Source organism: Sciurus vulgaris (genome assembly GCF_902686455.1).
Source record: "Sciurus vulgaris genome assembly, chromosome: 16".
Taxonomy (NCBI): domain Eukaryota; kingdom Metazoa; phylum Chordata; class Mammalia; order Rodentia; family Sciuridae; genus Sciurus; species Sciurus vulgaris.
In genome coordinates, this window is record NC_136477.1 from 58,716,484 (window position 1) to 58,731,731 (window position 15,248).

The 15,248-nt window shown below is 43.1% G+C and overlaps 1 protein-coding gene across 2 annotated transcripts in view; it reads left to right on the forward strand.

Moving 5' to 3' along the window:
- SYNPR (synaptoporin) overlaps positions 1-15,248 on the forward strand; it is a 332,343-nt gene that overhangs the window by 133,952 nt on the left and 183,143 nt on the right. The window contains exon 1 of one of the 2 annotated variants that reach the window (XM_079114438.1): positions 13,752-14,090. The exons of the other annotated variant lie outside the window; for it this stretch is intronic. Coding sequence (XP_078970564.1) covers positions 14,067-14,090 — 24 coding nt within the window. The 5' untranslated portion in view covers positions 13,752-14,066. Of the gene's footprint in view, positions 1-13,751; positions 14,091-15,248 lie in introns of those variants that run through there. 2 annotated transcript variants of the gene reach the window in all.

Here is a 15,248-nt window from a genome sequence, read left to right on the forward strand (position 1 = left end):
TTGCTTCTTATAAAATCTGAGCATTGCCACATAATGCCACAGTTAATTTATCTTTCCATGTCACGTGCTCTGGTGCTTCCTTTGTGTCACCACTCTTGTATTGGGGGGCCTTTATTAAGTAAATCAGGATTAACTGAACACAAGTACTGTGAGATTGCAGCCATCATTCCAGTAACTGAGATGAGTACTAACCGACTGATAGCATATACCACGTGGATACACTGGATGAAGGGATGATTCACATCCTAGGCAGGACTGAGTGGGACCCGGGGAAGATTTCATCTCAGTTCTCAGAATCAAAACTTAAGAATTGTTTCTGAAACGTTCCACTTAATATTTTTGTACTATGGTCAATGGCAAATAAGCTGAAACCTCAGAGAGTGGAGCGTCGGATAACGAGGGTTATGTAGCAACCACTTATAGAAGTTCTTCTGGTTTCTGTGTGTGAGAAAGTGCTTCCCGAAAGAGGAGGGCCTCAGACAGGAAAGAGGTATGAGAAGGACACCGGGCAGATCATCCATGATGCTTCCACTCCATCATGGCACCAAGTCCCTCGGCCACCTTCTCTCTCCTGAGATGGGACTTCTCTTCCCACTTAAAGCCTTCATTGGATATAGAACTCATTGATGAAAACCGAACAGAGTCCCTGGTTTCATGCTTTGAGCAGAAACTCCTTGAAAAATTCCTTCTAGGAAGAGGGAATAGGGAGAGTTGGTCAACCCCAGATTTCTAGACTTGCCTCCTGCCACTCTGGCATCGGTCTCAGGTGATCTGGGTTTGGAACTGTTCACTCATATTGTTTATAAGCCACCAGCAGATGTGCAGCCAGGTTTGAGACTAGGTGGCTGTGTGGTCTTGGTCCCCACCATCCACATCACAAGACTTTGTGATATCACAACAGGAAGGGCGGATTTCTTTTTCTCTCTTTCTTTCTTTTTCCTGAGCAGAATCTAAGACCGGCTCTCCTTCGACTGCAGCTAATGTCAGAACAAGTGGCATTACAAACCTTTACAGGGAGTTTCTGTTTTCACACTTTCAAAGAAAGGCGAGGAAAATGTTACTCTCAGTGTTAAGACAAGTGACATTCTGGAAATATCTGGATGTCCTGTTCTTCAGACTGACTCTCTTAATTTGAATCCTTTAAAGGCTTGGGGAGGGTTTAACAAGGAGCTAACATTTTAAGGAAGACATTGGTAAAACATTCTATTTTAAAAATAGACGCACAGCTGAAGGAGAAAACGGGTTTTTCTCTGTGCGTGCACGTGGCATTTTGAACTGTTCTAAATAGGCCTGCAGTGATAAATAATCAGCTACTGGAGGAAAGGAATTTCATCTTATGTCTGTGGAGAGAGACTCTGAGCACAGAAATTAGCAGTAACTCTCTATGGCATAGCAAATTTCAGTTCTCAAAGTTATTTCACATGAGCCAACTGTCTCATGGCATCCAGATGCCCTTTGAGATACTGGGGCTGTGCCATCTCTCCTTATAGCCCTGAATCCAAGGATGTAGGGAGATGGAAATTAGGAATACTGGAAGGATCCACCAGGTAGGAGACTTTTTTCTGGGGGGGGGGGGAGGGGGGTGTTAATAATATTGTAGAAAATATTTTTGGCCAATGGATTACTCCATACTCAATTCAAAAGAACCTCCAGATCACCATTTGACCCCATTATCCCACTGCTCAGTTTATTCCCAAAGGACTTAAAATCAGCATACTACAGTGACACAGCCACATCCATGTTTATAGCAGCTCAATTCACAATAGGTAAACTATGGAACCAAACTAGGTGTGCTTCAACAGATGAATGGATAAAGAAAATATGATATATGTACACAATGGAATATTACTCAGCCTTAAAGAAAGTTGAAATTATGGCATTTGCCAGTAAATGGGTGGATCTGGAAAATATCATGCTAAGTGAAATAAGCCAATCCCCCCCAAAAACGAAAGGTCAAATGTTCTCTGATATGCAGATGCTCACACACATTAATGGGGAGGGAAGAATACAAGTCCACTGGATGAGACAAAGGGGAATGGAGGGATGGGGGGGATGGTAACAGGAAAGACAGTGGAATGAAGGGGACATCACTTTTCTATGTTCATATATGAACACACGACCTGTGAATCTCCACACCATGTCCAACCACACGAATGGGAAGTCACACTCCATGCATGTAGGATGTGTCAGAATGCACTCTACTGTCGTGTGTAACTAAAAAGAACAACAACAAAAACGAACCTCCAGCATAAGACATGCTCAGTCAAAGGGAGGAGTTTTTAGAAAGATTTCCTAAGCCCTCCCATTAAAATATTGCCCCGGATTCACTCTGGTCATTTCAAACCCCTTGCTGCTTGGCATCGTAACCATGCCCGTGCTTCAGACTGAGGCTGGGAAGGGGTTGGAAGCGGAATCCCCAGAAGATGCTCGCAGATGGAGTCACCAGGCAGAACAGAACCAGGCTCTGGACCTCCGTGGAGATGCCCCATGTTGTACATCCTACAAGCTGTAAACCACATGGAGAGAAACGGACCTGGGTCCTCTTTCCCACCTGCCTCTTATTTTCTTAAGAGCTGCAGCTTGATCTGGGTTCTGGAGGCGTGTTTGTATAACAGAGGATTGTAACTCAGTTTGTTGGGAAGGAGAGCAAATCCAGGAGGCCATTTTGCCAGTGTTGGATTCTCCCATCCATTTCGCCTGAAGCAGTACCCAGAGAGGGAAACGCAGTCCACTTGCATGGCCACAGTCACCAGACGTCTTCTCTGCATGTGACGTCTATGACCCGTCGTCACCGTTTCCATTTCAAGGATGGTTAGAAAGGCCAGGGGGGCACGTGTGAACCTGAAAGACCTTGTGCTAAATGAGATAAACCAGGCACAGAGAGGCAAGTGCTTCATGATGTCACTCGTGTGTAATCTTGAAAAGTAGATCTCCTAGAGGTGGAGATTGGGATGGAGGTCACCAGAGGCTAGGGACAGTGGGAAGGAGGAGGGATCAAGGAGGTGTTGGTCAAAAGGTACATGATCCCCGTTAGCAGGGAGGAAGATGTTCAAGAGACCTATTGGACAACATGGTGACTCTGGTTGAATCTAGTCAAACGTGCAAAGAGCAGATGCAAGAGTTTTTGCCATGCAAATAACTCTTCTGTGTTCATATATGACTACACCACAGTGAATCTCACCATCATGTGCAACCTCAAGGCTGGATCCTGATTAGAATATGTTGTCCTCCATGTTTGTATAAAGATGTCAAAATACACCCTACTGTCATGCATAACTAAAAAGAACAAATAGAAGTTTTTAAAATGTAAAAAAATGATAACTATGTGCTGGATATGCTGGAAACCTAATATGTTTAACCACTTTGCAATATATATATATATGTTTACACACACACACACACACACACACACACACACACACACACACAGAGTATGAAGTGTTCTCAGAAAACTTGGAATGGAACCACCATTTGACCCAGTCATCCTACTCCTTGGTATATACTCAAAGGACTTAATATCAGCATACTATAGTGACACAGCTACATCAATGTTTATAGCAGCTCAACTCACAATAGCTAAACTATGGAACCAACCTAGGTGTCCTTCAACAGATGCCTGGATAAAGAAAATGTGGCATATATACATAGTGGAATGTTATTCAGTCATAAAGAAGAATGAAACTATGGCATTTGCCAGTAAATAAATGATAGTTCAGGCTAAAAGTGAAATAAGCCAGTCCCAAAAAACCAAAGGCAAAATGTTCTCTCTGGTACGTGGTTGCTAATGCACAATGTGGGGGTGGGTGCAGGGGGAGAATAGAGGTTCATTGGATAAGACAAAGGGGAATGAAGGGAAGAGGGGATGGGAATAGGAAAGACAGTGGAATGAATGGACGTCACTTTCCCATGTTCATATGTGAACACACGACCAGTGAAACTCCACACCATGTCCAACCACAAGAATGGGAAGTCACACTCCATATGTGTATGATGTGTCAGAATGCGCTCTACTGTCCTGTGTAACTAAAAGGAACAAATGAAAAAAATCAAAAAATATCAGGTAACCCATAAATGCTTACAATTTTATTTTATTTTATTTTATTTTAAAGAAGCCTAAGCAAGTCTTACTGGTGTACACAGTCGGCAATGACACCTTTCCTTCCTGGAGAAATTCTCAGTGAAAATTCACATAACTCTTGATCTAATTTACTATTCATTTTCTCAGTATACTGGGTGAGATTATTGAAAACGGTCTCCATGTTTTCCTTCTCTTGTTCTTATTACAGTGCTAACAAGACTCATGTAAAAACCAGACCTCAGGGATTCCTTCTGATATAAAGTCTTAATCCTTAATCATAGCAACAACTCTTCATCTTCTGCTTCCACACCAGGTTTCGAGAAATATATGTCAGAAACAGCCCAATCCCTAAGCCCTCCATTTACTGATAGCACACTCTGTATTACAAAAGGCGATAGGAAGAAAACGTGGAGATAGATCCTTGCCATTTCTGGTTAGACTTATGAATGCGAATATAAGGAAAGTCATTTATTTTCTGTAATAATTGGGCAGAGATTTATTTGGCACCTACTATGTACAGAGTGATACTGTTTCCTATGGAAGATTGCAGGTCAAATGAATCGACTGTCCAGAGGTGTGTTATGCTACCACTTTTAACCCCCTACACAAGAACAGTAGATGTCATCACCAGAGACTATGCCCCTGAAGTTCATCATCACTTTTGATTTCTATTAAGTATATACTCCAAAAAAATGGGCACTGTCCAACTGCCCAACTGTTTTTTGGTTTTTTTTTGGTACTGGTACTGAGGACTGAACCCAGGGACACTCAACCACTGAGCCACATCTCCAGCCCTTTTTATATTTTATTTAGAGAGCATCTCTGGCAATGGACATATTTCTTCCCTGTTTTCTCTTTTATTTGGCAGGGGAGTAGAACAAGGGCTTGAACTCAGAGGCACTCGACCACTGAGACACATCCCCAACCCTTTTTATATTTTATTTAGAGACAGGGTCTTACTGAGTTGCTTAGGGCCTTGCTTCTGCTGAGGCTGACTTTGAACTTGAGATCCTCCTGCCTCAGCCTCCAGAGCTGCTGGGATGACAGATGTGCACCACTGCACCCAGCCAGCTGGTTAATTTTTGTAAGGTCTACTTGCTCACATCAGCAAGGCTCAGCAACGAGGTTGAAATCCTCATTCTAATAATACTCTCTATGTAGACTTGGGCTATTTACCAAACTGTACTAAGCCTTTGCTTCCTGGTTCATAAAACAAAGACAGCAATAGATCCTATTCCACAGGTTTGAGTAATAATCAAATAAAAAGAATGCATGAATAGTGCTTCAGCTAATACCCAGAAATAAAGATTGGTATCATTATTGGTATCAGAAAGGCTCATAGCAGCTAATTACAACTGTGAAATCCCTTAATTAGATCAGTGGTTCTTCACAGTCTTTCATTTGAGATATAAAACTTTTTATTCAGAAGCAGTCATGTTGCTGGGCATGGTGGTGCATACCTGCAATTCCAGTGGCTCAGGAGGCTGAGGCAGGAGGATCGCGAGTTCAAAGCCAGCCTCTGCAACTTAGCGAGGCCCTAAGCAACTCAGTGAGACCCTGTCTCTAAATAAAATATTAAAAAGACTGGGGATGTGGCTCAGTGGTTAAGTGCCCCTGGGTTCAATCCCTGATACGAAAAAAAAAAAAAAAAAAAATCATGTTTGCAAACCTGAGATGTAAGGAGACAGTGATGGAATGGGGTGATTGATACAGAGAAGGGGTATGGATCTCTGACTTCCTTCTCTACCCCTTGCACCACCTTCCCATCTCCCACATGTTCCCTGGAGCATCTTTGAGAATTTCTAGCATGTACTTTAAAAAGTATGATGGTAAAGTTTAGGCTCATAATTATATAGAAACCCAAGATAATGTGGTCATTTGTGCAATATGACTTTCCCATGTTCATATGTGAATACATGACCAGTCAAACTCCATATCATGTCCAACCACAAGAATGGGAAGTCACATTCCATGTAAATATGATGTGTCAAAATACATTCTACTGTCATGAATAACTGAGAAAAAAGAAAAAAAATTATAGTAATGTGAATGTCCACATTATTTATTCAATCATTCAATAAATATACATGGAGAATTATTTACATCACAGGCCCTAGAGGTTTCTTGATTGTGCAGATAATGCAAAAGTTACTACTTAATTCTAAGTTCCTTTTGAAAGGTAGTATTTTTATCTTTTTCATTCCCGTATCCATAGAATGTAGGCTGAACCTGACATGTAGCACATACCCCATAAAGGCTTGTAGAACTGAAATTTCTAGGGTAATAAAGGATTGCTCTTTCACTTTTGAACATTAACAAAGCTCCTAAATTGAAAGTTGTTCTTCCCTGTTGATGAATGAGGCCCATGTAGGCTTTATCTAAAATATATAAAACATATATTCCTATCTCTTCTGGGTCAAAGCCTCTTTGGGTCATGTAAGGACTTTCTAATAAAGCACAGCCCCTCTATTGACTTAAAACACTTAATTAAACAGGAATGAAAGCATAAGTTTAATCAGTACTTAGCAGATCTGGAGTTATTGTCAACTCCACAGCCTGTGGATGGACATCTGAGAATCCATGAACTGCCCTCCCCACAGGGTCAGGAGGAAGCAACTAACCACAGTCCTGTTCCATGGGCTGCGTAGCTTGACTGGTGCACAGTGAACACTCAGAAATGCCAATTCTCAAAACCATTTCCAGCAAATATTTATTTTCCTTAAGCCCCATGCCTCAGTGATATTTCTAGGTGCCCCGAAATGCAAGTCTTCGATCTTTCCAATCAGGGCATGTACTTTCCTTGGCTTTCCTCTCCCCAAACAAACCAAGCTCTTCCCTCTAGAGGAGAAAAGAAAGAAGCTGGCTGAGGGGATCACGTGATTGCTACTATTCCGGGTGGAAACGTTTGCTGTGCACTTAGCATTTCGAATGCATTCATTGGCAAGTTTTCGATTTTACAGGTGAGGGTAGGTGACAGGACCACACAAGTGCTAAGGGATAGAGCTGGAAATCAAAGCCACTTGTTTTCATTACTGAAGCTCCAGGTAGGAAATAGCTGGCACAATAAAATGGAGTGATGGAGAGTTTTTAAAGGCGATGAATTTTAAAAGGGATGGAAAAGGTGTGAGGAAAGCAAGAAAGGATAGTACCGTTTGTAGTACCTTGAGAGTAGGAAGCCACAGGATCTGTTACCACCCCAGGTCTGAAAGACCAGAGAGAGCAAGAAGGGAGGGAGGGGAGAAACACAAGACAGATACATGGAGAAGGCTACTTCACATGTGGCCTTTGCTAGAGGAGTCAACGTAGGGACCCGTCCAGAGGGACCAAGGGAATAAATGGCCTGACCTCAGTCTCTTCTCAGCCTCAACCTGCCAAGGGGATGCCTCAGAGAAAGGGAGGTCCCTGCTGAGGGCCATTCAGATTAGCCTTCTGGGCGGAGTGGATGGGAAAGTGGCTGTAGAGGGACAAAGAGGAGCTGTCCATCCATCATGCCATGTGCCTGCAGGTGGGTCAGCTTACCATGCACACTCTGCCCTGCATGAGTCTCTCCAACCCTCATTCAGCAAATGCTCGCTGCTTGGATATTCTCTGGGAGGCAAGTCTGCCTGGGCTGAGGACACAGAGCTGCAGATCATGTTATCCCAAGGTTCTGGAACTCTTATGACCTGCCATTTTAAGAACCATTTTGTCCTTTTTATGTCCCAGGCATGACTCCTTTTCCACCCAACACTCCAAGCCTGCCTCCCCTCAGTCTTTTTTTGCTATTGTTCTTTTTAGAAATACATGACAGTAGAATGTGTTCTGACAAATTATACATGCACGGAGTATAACTTATTCTATTTAGGATCCCACTCTTGTGGTTGTACATGATGCAGAGGTACCTTGGCCATGTGTTCAAAGACAAGGCCAGGAAAGTGATGTCCGGTTCATCTTCCACCCTCCCTGCCCTTTGTTTCCCTTGGATTTCTATTATTCTCCTCCCTAACCTCTCTTGTTTTGTGTTAGCATCCACAAATCAGAGAGAACATTTGGCCTTTGGTTTCTTGGGGATTGGCTTATTTTACTTAGTATGATATTCTCTAGTTCCATCCATTTACCAGCAAATGCCATCATTTCATTCTTCTTTATGACTGAGTAGTATTTCACTGTGTGTATGCACCACATTTTCTTTATCCATGCATCTGTTGAAGTGCACCTCAGTCAGTTCTATAGTTTAGCTACCGTGAGTTGAGTTGCTATAAACATTGATACGGCTGCCTTACTGTAGTATGCTGATTTTAGATCCTTTGGGTATAAACTGAGGAGTGGGGAAAATGGGTCAATCCCCTCAGTCTTGTTTCACTGTATTTCTTAGCTTCTCTTGTTTCTACAACCTTCTGTTAACCAGCCTTGAACTCTACTGAGGACAGCTAATGATCTAATACAGGACTGAGTGATGTTGATATTATTTTATCACATTAGGCATTTAAAAGGAAAAAAAGAACATTGGAGAAAAATATTTTCTCCTACCAAAGACATAAAAGATAAGAAACCCAGTGCTATGTACCTTGCTCAATATGAATAAACTGCGTTTCATCTCTGGTAGGAGTTGTGCTCAGTCGGTGGAAGGCAGGCACCATTAAAGGTTTCAAGGTTGCCCCGTAAGTGGATTCAATGTAAGTGCTTTTGTTACTGCAGCTTCAAAGAGTTGAAATTGGTCTTGGAGCAAAATGTAAGAACCTTAGCTAACTCCCTTGGTCATTTATTAGTATGGCCGGAGCAGTCTTATCTTTGATTATCTCCCTTCCCCCGCTGCAATGGAGAGAGCCTTGTGGCTCTGGAATTTTCCACTCAGGGTTTGCTAAGTGCTTAGAAAGCTAGAACTCTCCGGAAGCAGATGGGCTGGAAAAAGACCCTTTGGAGAGACCAGATGTCTAGAAATAGAAATTATAAGGGTAAGGCACTGTCTCATTCACCGGGAGGTACATCCACCCAAGGGGAGATCAGTCTTTTCCATTCAGAGGGGGACAATAATTCTTTTGAAGGGGTCTGAAGGCCACGTTCTGTTGAAAGCTCAGAGTAGGAGATCTGACCATATTGGAAATTAGCATTGCTAATGAGTTTTTCAGAGAATCACAGATTATTTTAATCTACTTAACCTTTCTATAAATACTCAGTTTAGAAGACACTGTACTTCTATTTTTAACCGTCTGATAATGGATACATGTTATTTTTAAGGCAGTAGCAACAAATGCTAATATCATTCTTCAAACCAGAATCATCCAGTAAAGGCACATTGCTTTGTGTCAGTTCCCATTCCCCGTTAGAGTGGTAGCCAACTGTCTGAATTGTCTGATAAATTCGGAGGTGAAGACAGTCTTAAGTGGCTTGCTGACAGGATTATTTGTTCTGTAATGACAGGTGTGCAGGGAAGTACCCAAATATCAGACACTCTGTGAGAGCCCAGGTGAGCATTCTTAGGAAACCGAGCCTTCCACGCACAACTGATCTGTGTGGTCCACAAGGAGCTTGCCGCCATTTTTGACATGGCCCCCACTTGGGAGGACACTGAAATCAGCAACCCTTCCAGAATGTTCCCTGAACAAGATGGCTGACACCGTCTTGCATCCACTAATGCTCACAAATCTGCTGCCCAGTGTCAAGGCTGAGGTCCTCTGAAGAACGCAGGTTTCTTCACTGCCACCTGAAGCTGCCCTCACTCTCACTTGATTCATTGATTTGATCATTCACTCATTTCTCCACCAAAGACCTCCTGAGCACCTACTATGTACCAGGTACTCTCCTCTAGACTGAGGGGACACTCTCATCAATGTATCCTGCATTTGTAGAAAGGAGATAATAATTAAATGAGAACCATATAAATACGAGTATAATAGGGCTGGGCGTGGTGGCGCATGCCTATAATCTAGCTGCTCAGGAGGCTGAGATAGGAGGATCACATGTTCAAAGCCAGTCTCAGGAATTTAGTGAGGCCGTAAGCAATTCAGTGAAACCCTGTCTCTGAATAAAAAATAAAAAGGGCTGGGGATGGGGCTCAGTGGTTCAATCCTAGGTCCAAAATAAAAAAAAGGGGGGGACATAAAAACTAGTGGAAGGAGCTAGGGAAGAATAGAGGTACTTTAGATTAGGCAGAGGGGAGTGAAGGCAGGGGAGGGGATCCTGGGGTAGGAAGGACAGTAGGATGAATCAGACATTATTACCCCGTGTACATATGTAACTATACAACTGGTGGTATTCTACATCATGTATAACCAGAAGAATGAGAATTATACTCCATTACATATGATGTATCAAAGTGCATCCTACTGTCATGTATAACTAACTAAAACAAATTAAAAAAAAATTTTTAAAAGGTGATGGAAAGTACAGAAAAACAAATAAAACTATAACAGATACATACACAACGACAACTGCTACAACTACAGGGAAAAAATTGCTGTCTCATCTCCAATCAGTACTCCAGGTTAGATGGTCAGCAAAGAAAGATCCTCTCAAAAGCAGAAAATACAGGTAAGGATGGAATGACAAAGGAGAGAGACCTGAAGAGACAGTATTCCAGGCTGAAGGAGTAGCCAGAGCAAAGGCAGGTAAAGCCCATGTGGCTGAGGAGTAAGGAAAGAGGTGGGATTAATTAGATAACATCAAGAAGGCAGATGGAATCCCAGCAGCTCGGGAGGCTGAGGCAGGAGGATCGTGAGTTCAAAGCCAGCCTCAGCAACTTAGTGAGGCCCTAAGCAACTCAGTGAGACCCTGTCTCTAAATAAAATACAAAAAGGGCTGGGGATGTGGCTCAGTGGTTGAGTGCCCCTGGGTGAATCCCCTGAACACAGACACACACCCACACCCACACACTCATACACACAAAGAAGGTAAATGGAGCCCAATCACAAAGTCTTTGAAGCTGCTCCAAAGAGTCTGGATTTTCCTTTAAGCCTGTGGGATGAATGAAGTGTTTTTCTCCGTCCAGTGACATGATCTGAGTGACTTTTTAAAGGGATGGATACAGGTTCTATATGGAGAGTGATTCAAGGGGGCCGAGGATAAAGCCGTGAAACCTACTGAGATCCACCATGGTGACAGGTGATGGTGGGTAGTGGCAGGGGACACTTAGAGCATAGGATAGCCTCATCTGTAACAAAACAGGAGACCAGAAAGGCTAACCCAACCAGAAGATCAGACTCAGCCTCAGAACCTCACCTAGCTTAGGTTGACCTTGAAGGCTCTTTAGAGGTGACTCAGTTGAAACCCGTCCATGTAAACCTGAGCAAAACTGAAGTGCAAACAAATTCAGGGACACCCCCAGGGTCACGGAGCAGATCCCTAGCAACCCCAAGACGGAGCTGCTCACCTGCTTTCCTCTTGGCTCTAAATAACATGCCAAGTCCACCTGGAACCCAGTGGGGCCTGGGCATGGACCTCGCTGGCCCGGTGGACTCTGTGTCTACACCAGGAGTTCCCAGTCCCTGTGGTGTGAATCCACTCAGTTGGGACAGCTAAAGAGTTCTCACAGGGTCCCTGTATCCATAGGTGCATCAGTCATACCCTGTATGCTAAATAAATAAAATGACAAAAGTCATCATGAGTCCTCCAGAGTCGAGTGGTCATCGGCTGGAGAGCGTCCTACTACGTTTAAATCTTTGTTAACTATTAACTATGTACTTCCAGATAAACCACTTAACTCTTTGGGCCTTAGTTTTTTCATCTATCAACTAGAAGGAAAATAGTAATTTTTAAAATTTTGTGAGACCCAATAAGTTGATACATCAAAAAACACTACTAATAATATCAGGCACAGAAAATATTCAAGAAATGCTCCTTATTTGTGTGTGAAAGACATTTTTTTTTTCTTTTGCTTGAAATGGGGATCTTCATATTCCAAGCCGATGAGAATTCCTACCCAGCCTGAAGAACTGTGAAGTGCAGCTCTCTCCTCTGGGTTCACTGCTGGGAACAGCCTCCTCCTAAACTCTGTCCCAGTCTGGTTCCTTATCCAACACCTGGCGGGAGCCATGGCCTTAGTGTAAAGACATCATTATTTGGGTTAGTTTTTCATCTATTTATTCCACTAATCCTTGCTGAGTGCTTATTCAAATGCCCTGTGGCTTTTTCTTTTTTCTTTCTTTTTTTTTTTTTTTTTCCTACTTCACCTTTATTCATTTGCTTAATTCCCTCCCTTGACTCGCTCATTGGAATGTGGTGCCTTAGTAACAGGTGAGAGCTGGCCATGGGCCTGTCGGGGTGGGGGATGTTCTCCTCAGAATCACAAAGGGGCCACGGAGAATATAGTGTTTGAACTGTTACAAGGACTCTGCAGGCTTCTGCACAAAGAAGCAGCAGGAGGAGGAGGAGGAAGGAAGCTGGGGGTCCTGAGCCCGGTCTGCACGTGTGTAGAGTGGGTTGCAAGCACTCTCTTGTTTGATTTCTTCCCCACATCCTCCCCACCAAGAGCACTATGAGGCACTCGTGTACCCATTTTACAGAGGACAAACTGAGGCCTGAAGGGACTTTGGAAGTCACGGGGCCAGTGAATGGAAACAGGACTCGACTCCAAGCGCCTGACTTCTTGTCATGATTTTATCGGATGGCTGGTGTGGTCCCCGAACTCCCTCCTCATCCACCCAGTCATTACTGAGTGCATAGGAAGGAGAGGGAAGAAAGGCGGAATTGGAAAGAGGTGTGTGTGTGTTTGTGTGTGTGTGTGCGTGTGTGTGTGTGAGATGGGGAGACAGAGATGGACCCAAAGACAGACTGGGGACAGATTCTGGACTGATAACCACCACTTGAAAATCTGAGTGTCAGCTGGATCACTAGTTAGTGCAGGGACACTAACTAGGAGGCACAGACACCTGGGTCAACCGGACAGGACACCTGTGCTGAGAGGGGCCCTGAACTGGGGGGTGGGGAAGCATGCACGTGTGTCTTCCCTGTGTGGCCATGTGAGTCACCTGGGGAAATTGTCCTCAGGATGCCGGTGGGAGCAGAGTATGCAACCTGTGGGTCAGCCTCTGTGGATTTGGTGCCAATTCCCCCAAAACACATTTCCTTGGGGGTGCCGTAATTGCAGCCCCTGGAAAGAGTCAAGCTCAACTCCTTTTCTGCAAAGGAAAAAAAAAAAAAAAAGAATCCAAGTCACATTTAAACCAGTCAAACCTTTCTAATGTCGAGATTTTGCAGAAGGTTTTAAGTACCACCCAAGTTGTGATGGGTCCCTTCCACAGTCACCAGAGCCTAAAAATCCTGTCTTCCACACCATCATCTTAATGATTATTTATGGACAGCGTACGAATTTCCCAAATAGGGATCATGCATAATACCCGTGCATTTCCATAAAAACGAGGGCAATTCCCTTCTAACCAACATACCCACATTAACCTAATCTATGCAAATCTATTCATAAGATTTTTTTTTTTTTTTTTTTTTTTATAAAACCATGGCTTCCCCTCTGCACCCTCCATGTGCAAAATCCTCCCTCCTTTGCATCTTCCAGTTTGTTTTTGAAGCGCCGAGGTGGAGGGAGGAGGGGGCTCTGGGAGTAACAGGGGAGCCGGTGCCTCTCCTGGTGATGCAGAGCGCGCGTGCAAAGCTGGTCCTGCACTTCAGTTGTGAGCCAAGAGCCAAGTGTGGGAGCTCACCATGGTGGCAACCACCTCCCCGCAGAACAGGCGGCATTTCACCAGAGGGAAGTATCAGGTTCCTGCACTCGGCTGGCCGTGGGCTGTCACTGTCTACTAATATGACTGTTTTGCCATCTCTCTGCAAATAAAGCAGGAGCTGCCCCCTGATTGGTATAGCCTCTCACTTTCCCTCTGCATTGATTTTCTTGTTCTCTTCCTTGGCTTCACAAAAAAAAAAAAAAAGAAAGAAAAAGAAAAAAAAAAAGAGGGACTAGTGGCTGCTGCTGCTGTGGACAGAGAAGCTTTATTTTTAGTATGAGACAACCTCTATTTTCTTTCAGGAGAGGGAAGTTGGATTATCAATTCTTTTGTAAATGTGTATGGTGATATTTGCTCCGGTAAGTTTATCTCTCTCTTGATTTACAGTTGGCTGTGTGTGTGTGTGTGTGTGTGTGTGTGTGTGTGTGTGTGTGTGTGTGTGTGTCTGCCTGGGTCCATTTGGGCTATACACTTTTCTTTCCAAATATGATTTTTGAAATCTTTTGTGATACTCTTTTTTTTTTTTAATTTAACTTTGCTTTCTCGGATTCTTAATGTTTAAACCAAAGTGACTGTGTTCTGTGACCGTAGGAGGTTTTTCATTAGCTGTTGAAGTCTATGCCGGGTTGCTTCCAACATAGTAAGGAAACTATTTAAGCAAACTTCGAGTTGGCTTTATAAAAATGTAATGTCATTCTACGCGAACCTTCCTTTGGACTGCTTCATGTCCTGGGTACATTCGTTGTGTTACAACCTGCTAGCCATTTTAATTAAAGTTTCCTCATCAGTGTCACCGTGAGACTGTGTGCAACTCCATAAATAGCTACCAAATATCGTATCCTGTGCCGAAAAGATGTGTGCTAATCTCCTAAGGTCTTAGGCAAGCTAGAATGAATGAGATGATGAATTTCTCCTAAGATCCAGGAACACACACCTTTAAAAAAAGAACTGAATTTTTGTGCAAAAACCAGGCAGATCATTAAAAGTCCATTTCTCGCTTTCCTTGAAAAACTGGATCCCAAGTGTTTGTTGCATCTCTTTTGTGTTTCTTTGCACTGTGTATTAGTACCACCGTCTGTCAAATACCCAGCCCTGGCTGTGGTGTTTCCATATCCAAAGCTAATCAGGAGAAAAGTTGTTATTATCAAATTTAAACTAGTGTACAGTGACTGTCTGGTCACTTTTGCTAGCAATGGTTTCTAAATGCATTACCTGGTTAACTGCTTGTGTTTTTGTTTTCTTTTCATTTTTTTTTCCAAAGAGTAAAAGATGGTCTGAATTCTTTGTTCTTAATTCCAAAGTCTGGGTGAAAGTCTATTAATATAATTATCCCAGACAGAGATGATAAGATGATTAACTAATTATGCTAATGGAAACAAACGGATGCTTTCATCTTCTCTTTTGGTTACACAATCAACAAATCTGCATAGCCCTTTCCACGGTGAAATGAGCTGGAGAATATATTCATAATGAAAATTGAAGGCACCATTGAATGTGAACCAAGAGAAGATCTGACA